General features: G+C 42.4%; 1 protein-coding gene and 2 long non-coding RNA genes across 6 annotated transcripts in view; all 3 read left to right on the forward strand.

Moving 5' to 3' along the window:
- Dop (drop out) overlaps positions 1–24,962 on the forward strand; it is a 101,307-nt gene that overhangs the window by 55,621 nt on the left and 20,724 nt on the right. For all 4 annotated transcript variants that reach the window (XM_064041840.1, XM_064041842.1, XM_064041841.1 and 1 more), the window contains 12 exons: positions 9,541–9,641; positions 9,907–10,032; positions 11,543–11,671; positions 12,490–12,571; positions 12,931–13,035; positions 13,453–13,617; positions 14,510–14,628; positions 15,037–15,180; positions 17,049–17,154; positions 24,107–24,306; positions 24,499–24,569; positions 24,733–24,842. In XM_064041840.1, coding sequence (XP_063897910.1) covers positions 9,541–9,641; positions 9,907–10,032; positions 11,543–11,671; positions 12,490–12,571; positions 12,931–13,035; positions 13,453–13,617; positions 14,510–14,628; positions 15,037–15,180; positions 17,049–17,154; positions 24,107–24,306; positions 24,499–24,569; positions 24,733–24,842 — 1,458 coding nt within the window. The remainder of the gene's footprint in view (positions 1–9,540; positions 9,642–9,906; positions 10,033–11,542; positions 11,672–12,489; positions 12,572–12,930; positions 13,036–13,452; positions 13,618–14,509; positions 14,629–15,036; positions 15,181–17,048; positions 17,155–24,106; positions 24,307–24,498; positions 24,570–24,732; positions 24,843–24,962) is intronic.
- LOC135118829 (uncharacterized) lies at positions 15,764–16,307 on the forward strand. The gene is made up of 2 exons (XR_010277810.1): positions 15,764–15,930; positions 16,104–16,307. It is a non-coding gene; the product is annotated as an uncharacterized LOC135118829 (long non-coding RNA).
- Positions 17,665–23,807, forward strand: LOC135118827 (uncharacterized). The gene is made up of 2 exons (XR_010277809.1): positions 17,665–18,082; positions 23,346–23,807. It is a non-coding gene; the product is annotated as an uncharacterized LOC135118827 (long non-coding RNA).

Below are 24,962 nucleotides of genomic sequence, written 5' to 3' on the forward strand. Positions count from 1 at the left end.
AATAAGCGATTAATGAAGTGATTAGGTACGTGCGAAATACGAATGTAATGTTTGGAAGCGTATTGAACATCGTTTATGAAGAAGTTTCAGTTTACCAAATATTTACGGGTTTCCCTTCTATTTGTGGTCAGGGTTTCATGCATGCATCATCATCATCGTCTGCCTTTCCACATATTAATAATAATAATAATTTTATTTATTTCACAAAATAGGACTTTTTGCACTGTATACAAGATAAAGCATTAATATAAACAATATCATATTATCAGCACAATATACACAACTCTATCCCTTAAACTAGGTCTAACCTGTATCTTAAGAGATAGGGTTCAGCTACAAGGTAACAAAATTTATAATAATATGACATTCGATAGCGAGTACTAAAACAATTAAAACAGTGTCGGTGTAACATTAACAAACAAAAAATAAAAATAGAAGATATTAAAAAATTTTAAAATAGACAAGTCTTTATTTATACTGTATAAAAGAAAGAGATGAAAAAATAAAAAATAAAAGTGAAGTGTGTATGAATATTGCACATGATGATGGTCAAATATGTTGGGGTCGGCTTCTAGTTTATCCGGAAGCAGCTGAGTATCAGTGATTTATATGGAGCGATAGCCTATCTGACCTGGTCAACCAAGATATTCGGGCAACCCAATACCATTGGTTAGATTCATGAATCACTAGGGGCGACAAAATAAAAGTACTTCATTAGATTCTTTACAAAATTATTGGCTTAATTTGAGGGTAAAACAGCTAGTAGCTTCGTATTTTCTGCTCCATCGGACAATTAAACGAATGAACGAGTTCATAGATGGGGTTGGCTTGGGGAAAGTTTACCCTGTATAGTTTAAACGGCTTACCGTGGTTAGTAAAGCTAAAACAAGGGTTCATGCTTTTAATGTTCTGTAGCAATGTATAGACTGAAACTTATAATTTCCCTAGCTTTTACCCGCAGTTACACCCTCGTCCCTAGCCTAGGTCTTTTCACATGCTCTATTTCAGTAGTTATGGTATGAAAGTCGTACTGATAGAAGAGGTACTTTTGCATTTAAATGATTAGAACTACGTTGAAAGTCTGAATCGATTCGGTATTACAGTTCTTTCAGATTATTAAGGCCCATCGTGTATTTATGTTTTTCAACAGACACCTAATTTAAAAGAAAAAGTTTATTGTTGACACAATCCCAGACAAAACGCACATAAACACATTTTATGTGAACTTTAACAACATCAATATTATCAAAAGTTTGCCAAATTCAACCTTATCAACAGAATATAGACCTTAAGCCTTTTTAATAGTGTTCATTATTGCGATACTGATGAATTAAAGTACATAATTGAATGATATCCAACATTCTGATAAGATGTTGTTGATCGATAAATCTCTGTTTATCTTTTGAATTGTCTATTTATATCTGAGATTTGTTCTGTGACATATATTTTGTTAGGTATCATGGGTGATTGACACGGCTGCTCTCAAATTATTCTGGCAGGTCTGTGCGTGGTATGTTGATATGATATTATGTTGTTTGAGTGCTTATGTACTAGATATAGTAAAGTGTGAAAATACATAATTGATGAAATTCCAAAAGCTTAGAAATTCAAATCTATTTTGGAGATTACTTTGTTGAATACTTTGTAAAAAATATAGGTATGAGGATATGTTACATAATGAAATATAAGTATTCTGCTTACTAGTAATAGAAATGTATTATTACTTGTATGGGGCTTTAGGTCATGAATAATATTAGTGTCTACATTAAACTTTGTGGAGAAAGTCTACTTCTCAAACAAAACCAAGTTTCCCACAGTTTTAACCAAAACAAAACACAACCATTGTCTTAACATCATTGTTATTAATTGTTTGCTCTTATAATTATTTTAAATGTTTATAATGAGAATAGTTTCTTCAATAACTTTATTACATAAAACTATAATGTAATTGACGGGAGTATACACTAGCTAACACAGGTCTTGTAGCCAGCTCAGCTCAAACCGACAAATGAACGTAGGGCGTCCGATAATCGGTGACCGACTTTCTGTAGGAGAAAAATAGAACACACTATCAGCTAGTGCAATGCACACGTCCTACAAAATGAAGATCAGAAAATCCTATTCAGAACTTCCTACAAAATATCGGTTTAATTTATCTACAAAAAGTCTGACGTTGCAGAGAGCCTTAAGCTGTTAAATAATATTTAATGCCGTATTTTTTTACTACGATCGTGTCCAACCTCATCCAAATTGACAGCGGTTTGTATTCAGACAGCGGATGAGGAACTCCCGCGCATACTTACGTTACGTTGTTCTTTGTTTACCAATCATTGGCAGTATCAGATCTAGTGCCAGGAATATTTATTTGGAGTTTCTGGTCTGTCCAGGATAAATACCGCACAGATATGTGCGGTAATCGCGGACCAAACCAGGTGATGGAAGTAGAGAAAGCGATCGCGTGCGGCAGGTTCGGTCAGTCAGTGCTATGACGTCGACTTCGGTTACTGTCGGACAACCCGTAAGCCTCATTGAGCGGAACGGGGCTCTGTGTACAGGGTCGCGAGGAAGAAAACCCCTATAAAAATCACTAAGTTTACCATCCAGTCTCTCCTGCCTTGGCGGGCCGCTCGGGTGGTATGGGATTTGCCTTGATCTAATCAGGCTGTGAATGTTGAGGGTTTTAGCCTACACCTTTGGTGATACATACGATCTGCCCTGCTCCTGTAAGCAGGCTAGTTTTGGAAGGAATGCACCGTTTGTAGGCCATAGCTATGGTCACGTATACGAGATATATTATATTTTATAGTATACATAGTATTAATATTATAATTATGATAAAATATTAGTATATATCTGTATGTATATATTGAGACGAAAATGTGGGAGATAGGACCTCACCTTAAAAGGAACCTTATGGAAATGGCACATGTAACAGATAGCGTACCCCAGGGAGGTACCCAAATGGGAGAATCCTCCACAGACCCGTCTAACGGCTCTGTCTGGTATTCTGGGGACAACATTTGCCACAATTCTACCAACGACCAAACGCGCGAAAACCGGATACCGATTATTGATACTAACCGATTGGATGATGTTTTAGAAGGATGGAAATAATGTAGAGTCGCTGGGTTCTATGGCACATCCGCATCACTGGAACCTTGGTCCTCCAGGCTGAGGAAAATTGAGAAGGGCAGTATGAGGCGGCGTCCAGTGACGATAAGTTGCTGCCGCCTCCCAAGGTGCCGACGAAGGCCAAGGAAAAGTCTGGCCGTCATGGAAGGGGACGCTTTTGGCGGCCAAGTACGTCGCGCTTAAGTGACGAAAGCGATACGGACACGTCTCAGGCCTCGATTGAACCAAGCATCAGACGAGTCTCTGAAGCGATGGACGGGAAGCCGCATACCTTACTGCCACCTACGGGCACCGACAGCTCGGTGGCAGGACTGGAGCGGACAGGCATCCAGAATGTGGAGGTTCTTCGTCCATCCGGAAATCAAAGAACCTTAAAGGTACGAGTCAACGTACCATGAGAAGCGGCGGAGCAGGTGCGCTGCTGCGTCGAGATGCTCGCTGCCAGGAGTACCACAGAGGAGACTAGCCGCCCAGCTGGAAATCCAGCGCCTGAGGCAGCAGGTTGGATCCCAGGACAAGGAGATTGAAGCCTCAAAGAGGAGATGCTGCGTCTCCACTCAGTTAAACGTCAGCAACCGCAGCCGTCGATACCTTCCACCCCGAAAAGTCCACAGTAGACGACGAGCTGCTGCGTGGCGTTATTGACCGCGTAGGCAAATGTTGGATTATGGCGGGGATTGAAGATCGCCTTCTACCACATCTTCGCCCTCCATTAGCAGCCGATCGAAAGACGGCAGCCCAGAAACAGCGGCAGAGTTCTGCGGCTGGTACAGCCAGGCGTCCGCAACCGCAACTGTCATCGCGGCAACTCAAGCCTCAGTCTCAGAGGCACCGTCGTCTGCGCAACCACAGCAAGAGTGGCAAACTGCCTTAGGAAGAAAGACAGGAAGAATAAAAGAAAGCGGTTACGTCGAAAGAGGCCGCTGCCACCATCTTAGGCGGTGCTAAGCCCTCGTCGTCACAAGCCAAAGGACGGAAGAAAAATAAAAAGTCACGGAATCGACGCAGAAAGCTTCGCAACCGAAGTCAGTTCTGACGCTTCAACCTGAGGCAAGGGCTTACCTACAAAGATGTCCTGACAAAGGCCAGACAAGCGGCCAATCATGAAGAGAACGGTATCACCGACATCAGATACCGTCGAGTGCAACGGGGCTCGACTTTGAGTTCACGGGAGCCAATGGTCTGCAGAAGCGGATCGTGTAGCTGAACAACTGCGCCAGATCTTCCGGAGGGCATCCGGATTTCAAGGCCAACAGTGTGCGAACTGCGCATTGTCGGCCTTTGACGATTCTGTCACCGAAGATGACATATGTGAGGCGGTTGCGCGACGGCTGCTCCAGGAGGCGGTGCGCGTCAGCGCATTCGTGTTGGTCCTGAGCCGGTTCTGCCAGAATTCGGTGCCCCGTAGCCTCGCCAAGATGTTAAGCGAAGCCAATCGACCTCGTTGGCTGGAAGGTTCTGGAGACAAGACCACGGTGCTATAAGTGCATGGGGTTAGACATACCTTTCTCTATGCACTTCTACCGTGGACTACGCCGGACTTTGTTTCCGTGGAAAACCAGGTCATAAGGCAAATACCTGCACTGACGATCCCCATTGCCTGGTTGCGAGGCAGCAAAGCTGCCCGCAAATTAGAGGAAAGGGCTGTAAGGCCCCAGCCAAGCCAAAGAGGGGAAGACGGCCGCCAACATCCAGGCCACCCCCATATCATTGCCAGACCAAAGGCAACAGGAGATAGAAATGATTATCGAGGACTCTAATGGACCAAGTCCGTAATCACCAAATAGGCGAACACTGTGCCGGTGCACAGGACTTGTTTCTGCAAACCATGGCAGAGTGGTCGATAGGCGTGGCCGTAGCTGCAGAACCCATTTTGTCTCTCCTCGCCCTAACTGGGTGGGTGACGTGGACTCGTCTGTAGCTATAATCGGCTCAGGATCCCAACTGCACTCCTCCACACTCAACGGGATACGTTGCAGCTAAGGTGAGGTCATCTTCGGCGTATACTTTTCCCGAATAGGACCTTCCCGAGTTTGAAGACTTCCTGACAGACTTGGGGCCTCTGTTCTTCGGATGGCACCAAGCCAGGTCTTGATCATGGGGACTTCAATGCGAAGTCTACTGCATGGGGCTCCTCCCGACCCGACATACGAGGACGTGTTGTCGAAGAATGGGCGGCGGTAACTGGACCTGTTCTTTGAATAGGGGTTAACACGTGCGTGCGGTGGAACGGGGTTCAATAGTGGATCTCACTTTCGCTACGCCAGCTCTGTCCGCGCGCGTACTAGATTGGCGGGTGTGCAGGATACTGAAACCTTATCCGACCACAGATACATTCGTCTGGATGTATCTGTGTCTTCATACAATGACGCTGCTGCTCGACATTCGAATGCCCAAAAGTTTTGATGGGCACAAAAGCAGCTTGATAGGGAATTACTGGAAGAGGCCGCCATTGTTCAGGCGTGGCTATTGCCACCAATACGCTCAGAAGCGGCCGACGTCAACGTCGGGCCCATCGTTTCCGGAGCGCCATGACGACGATCTGTGATGCGGCCATGCCTCGTGTGCGCCGGCGACCCTAAGAAGGAGGTCTATTGGTGGTCTCAGGAAATGGCGGAAGGCCTGTATTCATGCGCGGAGGTGCTACTCTAGCGTCCGCAGGCGACGCCAGCGCAGCGACAGCCTTAACATCTTAGAGGCTGAGCTTTATGAGACGTATCAGGTTGCACGAGAAACTCTGGGTGGCGATAATTCGGGCGAAAGACCAAAGCAGAAGCGAGATGCTGGATGGCCTTAACCGCGATCCCTGGGGACGCCCGTATCTCTCAGCAAGGAACAAACGTGCTCAGGGCCCCCACTTACGGAGGCCCTCGAACCTCAGTTCCTTAGCAAGTAGTGGAAGCCCTATTTCCCAATCGGGCAGAACATGTACCTCCAGTTATGAGGAGGAACAGCACGATGAACAGGAGATCCTGCCAATCACTGAGGCGGAGATGAATACTGTGATTTTGAAGGCGCGCTCAAGAATAAAGCTCCTGGCCCGGATGGCGTACCCTCCAAGGTACTAGCCATGGCACTGAGCGATGCGATGAATGATCAGCTGAAGGAACTGTTCGACGCGTGTTTAACGTCGAGACAGTTCCCTGAGTGGAAGGAAGGTCGCTTAGTGCTTCTGCAAAGCCGGGTCGGCTGCCAGATTCACCTTCGGCTTACAGACCCATTGTCCTGTTAGACGAAGTGGGTAAGATGCTGGATTCTGGCCAGCCGCATAACTCGACACCTTAATACGACCGGCCCCAACCTGTCGGATGCCCAGTATGGCTTTCGAGCCGAACGATCGACTGTGGATGCCATATTGCGCTTGAAAGCAGAGGCGAGGGAAGCGGTCGCCGGAGGGAACGTGCTGTTGGCGGTGTCACTGGACATCGCCAATGCATTTAACAGTCTGCCATTCAGCTGCATAGGTGAAGCGCTCCATTCCACGGAGTGCCTACATACCTGAGGCAGCTAGTGGCAGACTACCTGAGAGGACGGAGCGTCTGCTACCAGGGACGCGACGGGCGCATGGTACGGTGCTCTGTTACGTGCGGTGTTCCGCAGGGTCAGTCCTGGGACCACTCCTGTGGAACATCGGAAATTGCCCTGCGTGGCGGCTTTACCGCCGGGCAGGTGCAATGCAGATGACACCCTCGTTACCGCTCGGGTGAGACTTTGACGAAGCAGCTCAATCGGCAATCCAGTGTGTCCTGGTCGTCAGCCGTATTGAAGCGCTCGGACTGCGCGTTGCTCTGGAGAAGACGGAGGCCCTATTTCATGGACCCCGGCGTCGTCCAACCTTGCCCTTGGGACTACAAGGGTAAGAGTTCAAACCAAAATGAAATACTTGGGCCTGGTAATAGACCGATTGTGGAACTTTCGCGAGCACTTTACAGCTTCAGCCAAAGTTAATCAATGCAGCGTCCTCCCTTGGTCGATTGTTGCCGAACTCGGCGGACCAAGCGCGATATGTCGGCGGCTTTACACGGGGTGGTTAGGTCGATGGCGCTCTATGGAGCACCGGTGTGGGCTGATTCTTTGAGGAGAGGGCTTTACTGCGTAAGCCACAGAGGATCATGGCGAACAGAGTCATCCGCGGATATAAGACTGTTTCTGCGGAGGCCGCATGCGCCCTGGCTGGAACCCCGTGGGATCTAGAGGCACAAGTGCTCGCGGAGATTTATTCCCGGAGAGCTAATGCTCGCTCGAGCGGCGACCGTCCTCCGCCCGAGCTTGTGAGAAGATGGCGCGAGCAGGCGCAGGAGGATGTCCGTCCGAGTGGAAGGAGAGACTGGCGGCGTACTGCTGGTCATTGGACAATTCGAAGAGTGGGTGGGAAGAAGGTACGGTACCACCCAAATTTTGACCAACCATGGGTGCTTCGGGTACTATCTGCATAAGGTGGCTAGACAACCTACCCCGTGTGCCACCAGTGGTAGTAGCCCGGATACAGCGCAGCACACAGAGCTGTGTCCCGCCTGGGACGAGCAGCGCAATGTGTTGGCGGCTTATCAGGACTTCTCGCTGCCGAATTTGGTAGAGTGATGATCGGCAGCGAGGCCGGCTCTAGATACCTTCTGCGAACAAGTATCGCAGAAGGAGAGCGGGTCCGTGAGGCAGACGCTCATGCGGCAAGGGTGGGCAGGCGTCGGATACGCCGCCCAGATGCCGTAGCAGCAGCCAGTGGGTAGCAGACCGGGGAACTCCTGCTACCTGCATTGCACGAGCTGCTGCTGAGATGGATCGCCAGTAGACGGAGGCGACCAGCCACTGCCAGGTCACGAAATAAAAGGCAGAAGACGGCACAAACGCTGAGGTTTTAGCAAGCCCCATAACCTCACCGTCTCCCCGGACTGCGTCAGGCATTTTCCTCAGCAGCAGGAATATTTATTGCATTTTATGTGAATGTGAAATGACGACATCTTATGCCATTGTTGTAGATTTAAATGTTGCATCATTGACATTTTTTGTAATGGATATAGGAATTTTAAAACGATGTATATACGAGTACGTATATAGTATCTGTTGTGGCCGTGTTTCGTGTCGGATTGCCGTCCCATCGGATTATGAGAGTGAAGGAATAGTCAGTGCACCTGTGTCCAAGCAAATGCTCGTGCACTAATGTCCTGCGCAGCTGGCTGATCTCCTTAAATGAGAACAGCCACCGTGGCTAAATCGGCCGTGTACGCCATTATTATTATCTGGTGTGGGTTATATTTCAACTATCGATAAGTTTTCATGTCTGTTTTTGTACTCAATTTTATCGTAATTAATGTATTGTTGTAAACGCATTCACAATATTTTGTGGTATCATGGATTGTTCATGAGAATTAAAGTTGAACATTGTTAGGGTATAAAATAAACGTGGTAGTAGTCCACTGTTCATTATTACCGAAAACTTCGAATTTTTTCATTATGAGACACTGAATAACCGTTATCAAATTGTAAAAATATTATTTTCTAAGTGAAACATTTGAATGTTTAAAATTTAATTAAAAACAGTCACCAGCTTTTTCGTTAGTCACCTAAAAACATTTGTTTAGGTGTGTTCTGCATGAGGTCATGCCTTCAACTCCCAAAGGTGTCAAACTGTGTGTTTGTACACGCACTGTATTTCGTTCGTTTTGTATTAAAGTACTCGAAAAGTTGTGGGAGTGTTCAGGCTAGGTGTGACAGGTTATAGACTATGTTCTATAGGTCCCTTGTGGTTGAGGAAAATTACTACATGTTGAAAATAGGAGTTTTTTAACAAGCATTGTACTGGACGTTGCTTTGGCTAGCATTCGCGCACAGCTGCGATCGCAGTCATTATGTTCTCCATATATAAATGAATAAGTAAAATGAACTCATGCTGGATTCTTAGTAAGGATTAAACAATGCTCTTCGTATCACTGTCGCGTACTGTTTCATTTGGCATTATGACTGTTGAAAGGGAAGTCTGAGTCCATTCTTGGCAAGACAATGCAAAAATATAAATATATTAATAGTAAAAAGGGAAAGTGAAAGGGAAGATCTTAAATGACTGAAAAATGATGAAAAAGCCTTTGTGGAAGTATTAAGTGAAGATAAACTTAAATAAAGCAAAGGGACAGATGAAACTTTAGGCCGGCAATACACGGAAGGACGCTTGAAGCTGTCGACTGCACAGTGAACTGCAGAGTTCTATGGACGCACATACACGAACCGCTCGAGCAGTGCAACTGATTCGGGCAGACGACAGCTTCAAGCGGTCACCCCTGACTGCTTCAAACGTTCCGTGTATTACCGGCCTAGACTGTTCTTATGCCTCGTTGTGCCTTAAAAAGAGACTCTTATATCCTCAAAGAGGGTCGGTATCGGCAAACATTAATGTGCTGTATAAACTTGTTGCAGTCACAATGCTCGTCCCAGGAGAGGCTGCTGGCGGTGCAGGCGGTGTGCGAGCCGCCGCGGGCGCCGTGTCCTCATTGCCATCAGCATCAGAACTCGCTCAAGTAAGTGGAATTCTGGTAGAAGACCTGGGGATCAATGGGGACTGCGGGATGAGGAGACTGAAATGTTGCAGGTCTGGTGAAAGAGCAAGTAAATTAAATAATGATTATTGCAAAATGTTAATCAGATTAAGGCCTGGTCTCTGTTGGTTATCACCTATTTGGGCATCTCTCTATGCTGCTCCGAAAGGTTTTGAAAAGTTTATTTCAGATGTTTCTATATTTATATCTTCACCACCATACTTATTTCCTAATTTTCCCCCCACAGCAGCTCACAAGGCAGCGGCATGAACAACTGGGCGTCGCTGTCGGACAGCGGCGGCAGCGGGAACACCGCCGCGCGCGCACCCTCGCCGCAGAGCCCGGCCCGCCGCGTGCGCAGCAGGAGTTTGAGGTAATGATTGGTCAAAATAAGGGTTTTAGGGGAAGTTTCGTAGAGTCAAGAGTTTCCTAAAAAACCAACTAAGATTAAAAGGGTAAATAGCAATGATACTGACTTTTGATGCTGAATAGTTTTTTTGAGAAAACTGACATTTACTTGTGTTTGACTGCCGTCGGTGTACATGGGCCTTAGGGTCTGAGTTTTCTTAAATGCTCCGAAGGTTTTGAAACGGCAAATGGCATCGGTAATGACTTTTAATTGCTTCGTGACTTCTTTTAAACCACACTAAAGGTTGTCTGCCCACCAATTCTCGTTTGTAACCTCTAACCCAAAGAGAGTATCATACAACGCTGCATTTGTTAGTCTCAAAATATTTATAACACATACATCAACTGTGGTTACCACCTGTTCGCGTCACTAACTCCTAGCGTGTGTTAGTATTAGTAAATAATGTATTATGTATACTACGCCAGACGTACGACATACCGTATGTCTTACTATCTGTGTCAGTAACTACTATAGTCCTGACACAAATATTAAGTAGATGAGCAAATTTGACTGTTCCCGCTTAACTGCTAATGTTAGTTAGGTACTGTAAAAGTTAGGACAGCTAGTTCGTCCCAATTTTTTGTAGGACAGAAGATCGGAACAATTTTTGACAGGAAGTGTGAAGATCGACGCGGGTCTATCGATCTTAAGGTTAAGTAACGCTTGGCGCGCTCGGTACTTGAATGGGTAATCGTCTATGTTATTGCGAGTTTCTCTGTGTTTCGGAAGACGCGTTAAATTGATGGGTCCTGGCTGTTATTTGGACACCTTTGGCAGTGGTTACGGGTAGTAGGAAGACAGAAATTCTGACATCCAGTCTTACCAAGGTTTAAACCCTCTTTGCCAAAGAGTAATATCAAAAAATCTTCAAGTATAAGGTTAAAAATTATTATAACGCGAACTTGGTTGATAGTACATTCCTATGAGTCAGTGAAGACAGCATTGAATGTCAGGAATCTTGGCAACTGTGTTGTTTATCGTTCAATAGTTTAATATGTGATGTAACTAAGCCGTGCGAAGAATTGATATGAATCAACTTCGCGTGAGGTCACCTAGGCTTACTGCGGGTGTTCATCGTCATTATCTGCCTGGTCTTTTCCAATTCCCAGTCTTCAAACACCAAATGACTTAGGCTCTAACTTGACCAAGGTAGATCGAAAAAGTTTTTAAATAGCTGTTTGACATTTTCGCTTAGGGATATTACTGAGTCAGAGGTAATAAGGCATTTGAGTAACGAAATCCCAAAAAAGATTTGCACAATTTTTTTTCAGCTCCTCTCCACTTAAGTGGAGATTGGGCTAAGTCTTGGCTACTGAAAATAAATACACAATAGTGAAAAAAACAATAGTTGGGTTATGCTGACGATGAGAGTAAGTAATAATGTCAGACATTAAAGTTCCGAAAAAGCCAAGCTGAGTCTTATCCTCTAAAAATATAAAATCTTATAAACCTCATCCATATCTTTTGCTTCCAGTTCACCATCCCGCACTGGTGGTGGAGGTGGTTCGAGCGGCGGCTCCGGGTCCCGAGATGATGCGGTCTCCGCCATGTCTGCGCTGTTCGCTGCTAGGTTCCCTGCCGCGCAACGGGCTATGGATGATAAGTGAGTATAAGGCTATAGAAATGGTCCACATAGCAAATTATAATACCAGTGTATTTTGAAGAGCTTCTTTTGAAATGGAAGGTAAATAAGAAGCATCGATATCGACAATGACAGATAAGTAGATATGTAACACCCGTTATATTGTAAATACATGGTGTACTAAAAGACCTCCTAAAAATATTACATTTATTTGTTGCACTAGTATCTTCCTACGCAAGCACTAACACATAAGAATATGGAACCCTTACGCCTTAAAATTTTTATTTTGAAAGAATATGCTAAAAGTTAGTCTATTTATACTAACAAGTTATTTACTTCATCTATTCTAGGACTGTTTATGTACTTAAAGTTCCTGTTTCACAAGTGTGTATTGAAATTGCCCGAAATAGCCCTAACCTTTTGACCTCGTCTAAATATACCGATTTGAATAATGTATGAGATAAGTAACATCCATTGTAAACAGTTTATGACTCACAAAAAGAAACACGTAATGAACTTAAAAATTGGGAAAAATAATAGGATTTCATTATTAAAACTTGTGCAATAGATTGTCGGTCAATTTGTGACTTAGTAGTCTCCAATAGTCTGATGTAATGAAAATAATTCTTCATGAAATCTATTCCAATAATATTAAGCTGAAATTTTGTTTGCTTAGACGCGTTAATTTCGTAAACCACTGGGTCTGGTTTGAGAAATATTTTAGTGAAAATTAGTAATTTAATAAGGGAGGCCCTGTATGTATATTTAATATCAGATGCGTAAAGCTGTTCTCTAAGGAAGCTTTATGAAATAAATCATGTTTCTGCTTATGCCTTCAGGTTGCGAGGGTTGATAGATGAAGTGCTGGAACTAGACAAGAAGCCTGATCGGCCGCCTATTGAGAGATTCGTTCAGAGACAGGTAAACTATTACGCTATAAACATCATTTGTAAAAGATTTTTGTTTTACATAAAGGTCAAGCTATTGATAATACCTTACGGACATGGTAAGCATGATGGTAATTAAAGAAAACTTTTTAAAAAAATATTAAAATTTTGGTACCAAAGTCATTCAAACGTTGACTGTGATAGATCACGATTAAGCGAAAAGTAACTTCATGTTATTTTTCAGTTACATATTTCATTTTTAGTAGTTTTATTCCCATATGTAAAAAAGTAAATTGTAATGCATTCCCCTGACGATTCCCCAGGTATAATTTCAAAATTTATAAAAAAAAGATAACATTTATAAAAAGGCAACATAATTTTTAATATTCTCAGGTACTAGAGATGGCTCGCGACTGCCTACACAAGTCGGAATCTAAGCAGGTGACCAGCACTTACTTCTACGACATGGCTGATAGCTTAGACAGGCTGCTTGCTGAGGTAAATACTATTATTTGTATACCAAACCCATTACCTGTCTTGATCTTCAAGTTCCTGTATTACACTGTTGGTTTTCTACTGATATTTCCGAACTATTTAAAAAATAACTACAATGCTGGCGCAAATTATTAAAAAATATAATCGTATAAAAGACAGACAAGTGAGTATCAATATCATTTTGAATATATTCTCTCATATCAGAAATGATGGCTTATGGGGCAGGAAGGCACTCGAGTGGAGACCACAGACTTTCAATCGTAGCGTAGGACAACCAACAAAAAAAATAGTCACACAATCTGACATAGGACTGGATGCACTCCGCTTCCAACCAAACCTTTTGTAAATCTACATACAGAAGTGGACGTCCTATGACAAGAAAATTATGAGTTATAAAACTTATATACTTTCCTTCCCCAGACACGAGAAAAATCAGCAGAAGCCGGTAACCAAGTGGCACCATTAGTGACCCGGTTAATACTCGCGATGGCACGACCAGCTCGCCTGCTCGAGTGCTTGGAGTTCGATCCTGAGCGGTTCTATCGCCTGCTAGAGGCCGCTGAGGGTCACGCGAAGCATCAGCAGGTGGGTCATTGTGGCACTTTTTAGTGGCAGCTGTGAAATTAGTTGGTAACTTAGTGTCACCGATCCCTGTGGGGTTATATTGGATGTTAGAGGCCTCTGTAGGTCAGGTGAAGCAGTAGCAGGTGGGTCATTGTGGCACTCGTTAGTGACAAGATTAATACTCGCGATGGCCCGACCGGCTCGCCTGCTCGAGTGCTTGGAGTTCGATCCTGAGCAGTTCTATCGCCTGCTAGAGGCCGCTGAGGGTCATGCGAAACATCAGCAGGTGGGTTAATGTGGTACTTTTTAGGGGCAAGGTTAATACTCGCGATGGCCCGACCGGCTCGACTGCTCGAGTGCTTGGAGTTCGATCCTGAGCGGTTCTATCGCCTGCTAGAGGCCGCTGAGGGTCATGCGAAACATCAGCAAGTGGGTCAATGTGGCACTCATTAGTAACGGTTAATACTCGCGATGGCCCGACCGGCTCGTCTGCTCGAGTGCTTGGAGTTCGATCCTGAGCGGTTCTATCGCCTGCTAGAGGCCGCTGAGGGTCATGCGAAGCATCAGCAGGTGGGTCACAATAAACCTTATGTACACAGCTAAGGCTCAAAAAAAGTTAATGTATACCAAGTACCACTGAGCTACCGATTCTAAGTGGACGCTAAGTGTCACGTGAAATATCAGCAAGGTGAGCACTGTAGGTAGTAGTTCTTAGTACTTTTACAGTTCAGCAGTCTTAGGACATTTATTAAACAATTATATTTTTCTAAAGATGATATTTTGATCGACTATGTTAAAATACAGTTGACTAAAAATAAACCTATCATGCGGAAACTTTGTCAGTAATTTAACGATACTTTTAGAGCGTTCGTAAAATTAGCCACAAACAAACTAAAATATACCTTATTCCCAGGGCATAACGACGGATATCCCTCAATACATAATCCACAAGCTTGGGTTGTCGCGCGATCCACTAGCTGAACTACACGCGCCGCCCCCGCCGCCGCCGCCGCAGAATACATCGCCTTCCAAGTGAGTACAGATTGTTTTAGAATTATTATGTAAAACATATAACCCTTGAGAGTCCAGTAAAAATATGAACATATGTTTTTAAGATTAAGTCGATTAAATTAAAATAAAATAAATGTATTTAATAATTAGCATTTTGTACAGGTGTACTTTCCAGTGAGAATTTATTAAGAAATTAACTGATGGTTTTGGGTTGCTAAAAAGCAATTTGAGAAATGTCGAAACAATGTTATGGTGCCATGCTGTAAGACAAGCTTTATGGAGAATACTGAAACCACTTTGTCTTCAGCATTGGGAAAACTTCAAACCAAAAATATTTGAAAGGCACTAGGACTTCCTTATACGTTTTCTTTCCTTGTGTAAACACTGTTAAGTCACTGTATTTCATTAATTACCCCATTTTTCTCCCAGGAGTCGCGGGCGTCAGTCCCCGCCCAGCGGGCAGGGCTCCAACAGCGCCCCGCCGTCCGAGAACGACTACCACGTCATCAAGCTCATCTCCAACGGCGCCTACGGAGCCGTCTATCTAGTCAAGCATAAGCAGACCAGGACTAGGTATGATATAGTGAAATATCTAGTATGTAAGAATAGATCAAAAATAAGAAGAGTAGAACCAGGTATCATGGCGGTCGGCTCCAGTCTAGCCGGATGTAGCAGAGAACAAGGGTGTTACATGAAACGACTGCCTATCTTACTTCCTTATCAACCGATGCCCCTTAGTAAGCCTATTTGTCAAAGTTTTTGGCTTCAGTCTCCGAAACGCCAAAGATTTTTAAGTTAAGGCTTGGGACCCACCACCTATCGAACCTTCCGTGGATGAACTCTTCCCCTCTTATTATAAAACGCGGTATCAAATAAGTATAGGCTTTTGTACTACCTTTAATCCACCTTTAAGTACGACCTTGAAAAAACGTTATTACAAAACGCAGTTTATCGCAAGTCCTATTACTATCTGTAGTACAAAAGATAAACCATCGAGCCCCCTAGTTTAACTGCAGTACTTAGTCGACAAACGTCAAATTCCGACATTATTTACTTTTGAGGTTATTTGTTTTGTGATGAAAAAAACGAAAGTGGACATAAATATGTGTGATTTGGAATACTTGGATGTGTTAGAATAGTAGTGTAGTGTTATTGAGAGTGTCCGGGGACCCAACAGAATGCGTCATCGACAAAATCTCTTCAAATTACCTGACGACAATTTTCGATATAAATATCGATTTACGTTTTTCGAAATAATAGTCAATTGAATGCATGATGATAATCCAGGATGATCCTATGATGCTCAACTGGGCTCGCCATAAAGTAAGTAGCCTTTACAGTGCAAGTAGGTTGCCAAAACATCCTAATTAATTGTATACGAGTCAAAGTTTTTATTATGGATGTTTGTTTATGTTCCACGCATAAACTACCACATAGATTTTGATGAAACTCCGAAAATATATCAGATTATCATACAGTCTATTGTTTATTTACAGATTCAAGACTATTTTGGCGTTTTGCACGCCGTATCTCTGCCAGTAATATGCAATGTTTGTAAAAGACTGGAAGCTTGCTAAAATGTACAAAAATGCCTAGATGAGAAAGGGAACAAGATTGTGTGATGAAGAACAGTGTCCAACATGTATCAGTGCATTTGACTGTATAAATAGACATCGGAATAAAATATAATTTTCTACTTTTATGTTGTTTCAAATGTTTCATTTTCTTTTGGTAATTTAATGCACACGATATTCTGTGTGTAAGTTATTGTGCACTTAATTTTGAAGAGGTTCTAATTAGATGCACAACGTCTTATTTAATCATTTAAATCGGGATGAAAATAATCCAAATTATTTCTAACCTAAAAACAAAACATAACTCGGATACGCGCGCTGACGTTCCGTTATACGCGCGAACTCGATAGTTGTTTAATAGAGAATAATTGAATCATGTATATCGTTAAAAGATACTAGAAATATAAAATTACCTTTAAATAATAAAAAGTAATATTTTCAACTGCAGAGATATTTTTTTTATTATCATAGTTATTTATTTTTCATCAAAATAGACTTAACAAAATAATGTAAAAAGGAACGGCGCATAGAATTCGGAACGATTGAACGAATGATTTAAATATTTGTTGCTTATAATCTGTGGATATTATTTGAACCATAGACAAATCGAAGTACTAAACAGTCTTCTCTTAGTCTACGTTTTGTAATAAGGATGTCAAGACTATCGTAAGTACCGTAACAAACCAAGACGTCTTCAGTCGGGTTTAAACCACTACTTGCGGCAGTTTTTATAATAAGAGGGTTCGTGACAAGATGATCGAACGGAATATGTTTTTTTTCCTTTTCACTACACAAAAACAGTACTCTTTATGTAGAACGAAAAATCTATATTTCGAATCAATATAATATTTGATATTTTATTTGCAGGTACGCGATGAAGAAAATAAGTAAAAACAACTTGATACTAAGGAATCAGGTGGAACAGGCCTTCGCTGAGAGGGATATTCTCAGCTTTGCCGACAACCCTTTCGTGGTGAGCACACTATACAATATGCACAAGCAAGAAATCTATTTATTTTTTCAAGACTAAAAAGTATTGGTGTTATGTCACAAAAGTTACAAAGAAGCTTTTAAAAAAATGTTTTGGTATGTTTCTTGGAATGGGGAGATTTTAGATGTGGTAAACAGATCACCTTCATTTCTATATGCGTTCATTTCAAGGTAGATTTGTATAATTTATTTGCGTAGTTAATAATACACAAATTTACTGCAAAACAAATAACATATATAATCATCATCCTCCGAGCCTTATTCCCAAACTATGTTGGGGTCGGCTTCCAGTCTAACCGGATGTAGCTGAGTACCAGTGCTTTACAAGGAGCGACTGCCATGCCTGACCTCCTCAACCCAGTTACCCGGGCAACCCAATACCCCTTGGTTAGACTGGTGTCAGACTTACTGGCTTCTGACTACCCGTAACGACTGTCAAGGATGTTCAATGACAGCCGGGACCTACAGTTTAACGTGCCATCCGAAACACAGTCATTGTTCGGAAACCTCTAGAACATAGGAACGACGTCGATGGAGGCGCCACCGGCGATGGCATCGGAGGGGGGACAGCGCGGCGCGGGGGGCAGCCACGTACGAGGATCGCGGGCCGCTCACACACCTTACCGATCAGCTGTGAAAATTGTACGCGTCGCGCGCCGTTTAATTATATAATTTGTTACAAATCATCCGTTGGAATAAACCAGTACCTATATTTCGGAAACAGCCTCAGTCATTTCTACAGCCCAAGAATTCTCCCTAACAAAGTGGTCCTTCGCAAGAAAGAAAAAACAACGGAGGCAGGCGTGCAGTGACGCGTGCGTGGCGATTTTGCAGCGCAGGAAAAAACCAACGTGGCGCACACGTCTCCAAGAAATATATCGACGAGAACGGATAACTGTGGCTACGGATCGGTAAATAGTGTGTCGTTCCAATTAATCATTGCCCTTTATCACTTCTTAAATTCTTCCCGCTTTGTTGGCCATTTAAATCTGTTCCATTTTTTCCCCATATTTATTAGTCATCGCATTCATTTCGTTGCACATATTTCAAGCCTGGTTATCGCTCAAGCCTATTATTGTAGGTGCATCGCTGCATAATTAGTAGCAGGCAAAATAAGAAACCTGTTTACACGGATACGTGTTAGCTTGACCGCTAATTCACTCAAGGTCAACATCTGTCGCTTTGCAATTTATTCAACGCAGTGCTTGCTCATTAGTTACGAATTAACGTAATTATTATTTATTTGAATAATGGACTCTAAACTTAAAGAATTAGTTAAGAAACGTGCAAGCTGTAAAGCTAAACTTACGCTTTTCAGCAATTATTTAAATGTAGTCCTTTCTTGTTCACGATTAAGTGATTTACAAGTAACAGAACTGGAAACCCGACTTGATAAAATGGATTTATTATACAATGACTATGATAAAATACAGGGGGATATCGAGCTGCTGATGGAGGACTCCGCCGAGGCATTGGCTGATCGCGAAGCCTTTCAAAACCAATACTTCTCCTTGGTGTCATCGGCGCGCGAGGTGCGACGTCAGCATAGCGAGCGAAGAGCCAGCGTGTTGGTGAGTTCCGTACAAGCTTCAGATAATAATGACGCCACACAGTCGAAACATAGTGTTGTGAAATTACCACAGATTAGTTTACCACATTTTGATGGAAGCTATCAGCATTGGCTCGAGTTTAGAGACACGTTTGATTCTCTTATACACAAGAACACATTGTTGGATGACATAAGTAAATTTCATTATCTGAGGTCCTCGTTAAAGGGTGCTGCTGCCTTAATTATTAGAAGCTTGGATTTTAATTCTGGTAACTACAGCATCGCCTGGGATTTATTGACGAAACGTTACAATAATAATCGTCTTTTGGTAAATAATCATGTTCAATCGTTATTTAATGTCGATCAAATAGAAAAGGAGTCCAGTAAAGCAGTACGTCATTTAGTCGATAGTACTACAAAAAATCTCAGAGCTTTAACAATTTTAGGACAACCGACGCAGCACTGGGACACCTTAATTATTTATATAATGGCTCACAAATTAGATACTAAAACTTACGTTCATTGGGAAGAATTTAGAAATACGTTATCCGAGGCACCTACATTGTCTAAATTTTTAACTTTTTTAAATAACAGGGCAGACTTGTTGGAATCAGTTGAGGACTCTGAAGCTATTAAAAACAAGACCTCAAACAATAAATCAAATAAGCAAAAAAGTTTTGCCATAACATCAACTGATAATAATAATATTTCAAATAAGGTTTCGAGCTCAAATTGTCCAATGTGCAAACAAAGTCATGTTTTATTTAAGTGTGATAGTTTTCGAAAACTGACGTCAGATGTTCGTAATCAGAAGGCTAAAGAATACAAGGTTTGTCTTAACTGTTTAAACCCGGGCCATTCCGAACAAAAATGCAAATTGTGGGCTCGGTGCAAGTATTGTAAGGCAAAACATAATACACTGTTACACGTAGACAAAGACAGTGAGCCGACTACCAGTAGTCAAATAACAGATAATGTTACTTTAACTGCCAAAGCTATACAGAATACTACTTCGTCCACCGTATTGCTTTCCACAGCGAGGGTGAAGGTGCGCGACAGCAGCGGCCGCAGCCACGTAGCGAGGGTGCTGCTGGACAACGGCAGTACCGCAAACTTTATAACTGAGGAGCTGTGTGGTAAGCTGGGTTCACTTAAACGTAACGTAAACTCCAGAATAACGGGTATTAACCAGCAAACTTGTAAAAGCACACAGTCTTGTTCCTTAACCTTAGAATCTTACTCGGGTAAATTTAAAACAACAATTGATTGTTTAGTATTACCAGAGATAACCAAATCATTACCATCGACATTAATTGATATAAGTACTATTCCACTTCCATCAGGCATCTGTCTAGCTGACCCTCACTATTATAAACCGTCAAGCGTAGACATTTTACTAGGTGCCGAACAGTTCTGGAATATTTTAGGTACTAACACAATAAATCTAGGCAAATGTCAACCTAGGTTATACGAATCTAAATTAGGATGGCTTATTTCTGGGTTTATTGCGCAACCTAGTCCATCCCGTGACCAACCAGTGTGTAATTTTGTGCAGGAAATAAAACCTGAACTCACTCGGTTTTGGGAACTAGATTCAATATCAGAAAAACATTCGTTGTCAGCCGAGGAACGTGCAGGTGAGGAACATTTTTTACGCACTACTACTCGTGGCGAAGACGGGCGTTTTATTGTTAAAATGCCATTTAAACAGTCACCAGATGTTTTAGGTGACTCATACCAAATGGCGAAAGTTCGATTTCTTTCGCTCGAACGTAGGTTTGAACGTGATCCCTTATTCAAAGGTAGGTATATCGATTTTATGCACGAGTACTTGCAATTAGGGCATATGTCTGAAGTTAGTAACTCAAATGATAACATAAGTTACTATTTACCACATCACGGTGTTACGCGCGAGCAAAGTACTACAACTAAATTAAGAGTTGTCTTTGACGCGTCAGCTGTGACGACTTCAGGTATTTCTTTAAATCACCTACAAATGATCGGTCCGACTGTACAGGACGATCTTTATTCTATTTTACTTCGTTTTCGAAAACATAGATACGTTGTATCAGGAGATGTAGAAAATGTATAGAGCTATAGATTTAAATAAATCTCAACGCTCTTTACAAAAAATCCTATTTAGATTTAATCAACATGAACCGCTTAAAACCTTTGTTCTTAATACAGTTACTTATGGCACCGCTTCGGCACCATACTTAGCGACAAAGGCACTCGTAAGTCTCGCTTCACAGGCGTCTAATGATGACGTAAAGCAAGCTATACAACGGGACATGTACGTTGATGATTATTTGGGAGGCAGTGACACTGAGTCAGCAACCATACTGTTATGCAAGGAGGTGAGTTCGATTTTAGCATCAGCTCAATTCAAATTAAGAAAATGGCAATCTAATAGCCCACAAGTGATGAAGGCTATGTTGTCATCCCTTGATCAGAATGATAATAACATTCTGGATTTAAATCGTAATCAATCTCATAACACTGCTAAAGTATTGGGCTTAAACTGGGTTCGCGATTTAGATCAGTTAACTTTTTCTATAAATCTACCTCCAACTAATAAAATAACTAAACGTTACATTTTATCTTGCATTAGTCAAATCTTTGACCCATTAGGGCTAGTAGGGCCGTGTGTCGTATTGGCAAAGATAACAATGCAAAAATTATGGTTAGAAAAATGTTCGTGGGACGAACCGGTTTCTCGTGACACTCAAGAATGTTGGTCGTCATTCGTCACTACGTTATCGTGTTTGAATAATTTAAACATACCACGGCATGCATTTAGTGTTAATCATAAAATAATTGAGTTGCACATTTTTACAGATGCATCCGAGTGTGCCTATGGGGCATGTGTGTACGTTCGTTGCCTAAATAATGATGATACTATAACCGTTCACCTTTTAACTTCGAAAATAAGGTAGCTCCCATTAAACATACAACCATACCCCGTCTTGAACTGTGCGGGGCCTTGTTGGGAGCAAGACTGAGTGCAAAGGTAGTAGACTCACTAACTATTAAAATAAATAAGTGTTATTATTGGTGTGATTCGACGATAGTTCTCTGTTGGTTATCTGCATCGCCGAATAAATTAAAGCCTTTTGTTCGTAACCGTGTCAGTGAGATACAAGAAAGTACCGGGGAAAATTCTTGGAGATACGTGTCGTCGAAAGAGAACCCGGCCGACTTCATATCTCGCGGGCTGAGGGCCGATCAAACCGGCACCTGTAAATTGTGGTGGTCGGGCCCAGAGTTTTAAAATTAGGCGAAGATCGTTGGCCTAAAATGCCAAATACGGGTTCTAATTCCGACATACCTGAATTTAAAGTTCATTTAGTAGATAACTGTCAATCAACTCAATCAGTTATCAGTCGTTTGATTAGTAATAAATCTAACATAAACAAATTAAAACGTATTTTCGCTTATGTACTTAGGTTCATTTTTAATTTAAAAAATCCTAACAGCAGGTTGTGTGGTCATTTATCCTGTGATGAATTAAATGAAGCATTTACTGTTATGTTACGTTTTAGTCAAATGGAAATGTTTTCTGACGAATACAAAACACTTAGTTTAAAAGGCCACTATCCAGCAAAATAGGCTTGCTTCACTGTCTCCATTTATGGATGATCGAGGTGTAATTCGCGTAGGTGGCAGGTTAGATAACGCTAACTACAGTTACGACACAAAACATCCAATATTGCTAGATAGTAAACATCACATTACGAAAATATTATTTCGTTGTGAACATCTTAAGCTTATGCATGCAGGGCCACAACTTCTTTTATCACACATTCGTCAAACTTACTGGCCTTTAGGAGGTAGAAATTTATCTAAAGGTACATTCAGAGAATGTGTCAAATGTTTCAGATTTAGGTGTCAAGCGGTGCAACCAGTCATGGGTCAGCTACCACGCACGAGGACACAGCTTGAATTTCCGTTTTATAATTGTAGTGTCGACTACGCCGGACCAATGCTGATAGCTGACCGTAAAGGCAGAGGTGCCAGACTCATTAAATCCTATATCTGTGTGTTCGTCTGTTTGGCAGTAAAGGCTGTTCATCTGGAGCTTGTGACGGATCTCACCAAAGACGCCTATCTTGCCGCGTTAAAGAGATTCGTTGCTCGTCGGGGTAAACCACACAGTATCCTCTCTGATAACGGCACAGCTTTTGTGGGCGTATTTAATGAGCTTGCACAATTCTTGGCTAATTCAAATTTAGAAACCTATTTTGCACAAGAAGCGATAAAGTTTAGCTTTACTCCTCCTTATAGTCCACATTTTAATGGTATAACAGAGGCCGCCGTTAAGTCTACAAAAAGACACTTAAAAACCATTGTTCATTCTTCTCATCTAACATATGAGGAGATGAACACATACCTAGTCCAAATTGAGGCTATATTAAATTCCCGTCCCCTTGTTGCTCTTTCTTCGTCTCCTGACGACCTTACCGCTCTCACTCCTTCGCACTTTTAATTGGACGACCGCTAATATCCGTTTCTCAGCCGCAGGTACACTCCGTCAACATCACTCGATTGGACCGCTACAAAGAATTGAGCATCTACGGCAACACTTTTGGAACCGATTCAGTCATGAATATGTTGTCATGTTGCAGCAGAGAACCAGATGGCATGCGTCCACAGGCGAAATTAAGCTGAATCAGTTAGTTCTGATCAGAGAGAAAACGCAACCACCACTACATTGGCTATTAGGCCGTATCGTCAAGGTGTTTCCTGGTGCTGACGGCATCACGAGGGTGGCGGAAATCAAAACCAAGAAGGGCAACATCACAAGGGCCTTCAACAACATATGTCCTTTACCTATTGAAGACGATGTTTCAACCCGGGCAGGATGTTCGGAAACCTCTAGAACATAGGAACGACGTCGATGGAGGCGCCACCGGCGATGGCATCGGAGGGGGGACAGCGCGGCGCGGGGGGCAGCCACGTACGAGGATCGCGGGCCGCTCACACACCTTACCGATCAGCTGTGAAAATTGTACGCGTCGCGCGCCGTTTAATTATATAATTTGTTACAAATCATCCGTTGGAATAAACCAGTACCTATATTTCGGAAACAGCCTCAGTCATTTCTACAGCCCAAGAATTCTCCCTAACAGTCATTGTGTCTAAGATATACTTAGAAAGTACATACAAACTTAGAAAAGTTGCATTGGTACTTGCCTGACCTGGAATCGAACCCGCGCCCTCATACTCGAGAGGTTGGTTCTTTGCCCACTAGGCCACCACGACTTTAAACAAAGTCGAAGTTGAATAACATATATAAATGGGGAAAATATCTTCTATTCTCACAGAATCGTAAATAGTATCATCTCATATATTCGACCTTCTGAAAAGTTTATTTCTCTCTTTCCAGGTAACAATGTACTGCTCTTTCGAAACCAAACGCCATCTCTGCTTCGTGCTAGAATTCGTAGAAGGCGGTGACTGTGCTACGTTACTTCGCGCGGGACCACTACCGGCCGACATGGCGAGACATTACTTCGCCGAAGCCGTCTTAGCTGTCGAGTATTTGCATTCCTATGGGATTGTGCATAGGGATTTAAAGCCTGACAAGTGAGTAGAAAGAAGCCATTAGAATTTTGTCAATTAAAAAAAAAATAGGGACAAAGAACGTTCGAGAATAAATGGTTTTGTTAGATGAAGCAGTTTTGGCAAAAAATCATTGTTTAGTAGGTTTTTATTTCATGTATACGCACTTCGTGTATACGTATACGTACTATAACTTGCCCATATTATGTTTTCCAGTTTGCTGATCACGGCGACTGGTCATATAAAGCTGACGGATTTCGGGCTCAGTAAAATGGGGTTGATGTCGTGTAAGTATCAATATTTATTTGTGCTACCTAGCCGACAGTTATGGGTAGACCATGAAATCGTATAATATTTAAAAAAAATGGTTAAGGAGGGAGGTATTTTTAGTATGACTAGTGCATAAATTAAATAAGAGAAGTAAATAATATAATCTTTAAAACATTACAGTGGCGACAAATCTATACGAAGAATACGCGGACAGAGAAGCTCGCCAGTTCTCCGACAAGCAAGTGTGCGGCACGCCTGAATATATCGCGCCTGAAGTTATATTGAGACAGGTGAGATTTTTCTTCTAATAAATTGTATTTCAATATATCTTGAGGGGTTTACAGACTTGAATAAATAATTCATAAAAAATCGGAACTAATTAAGCAGTTTTGTAAAGAATCTAAAACTTT

This window comes from Helicoverpa armigera, chromosome 26, assembly GCF_030705265.1.
Source record: "Helicoverpa armigera isolate CAAS_96S chromosome 26, ASM3070526v1, whole genome shotgun sequence".
Taxonomy (NCBI): Eukaryota; Metazoa; Arthropoda; class Insecta; order Lepidoptera; family Noctuidae; genus Helicoverpa; species Helicoverpa armigera.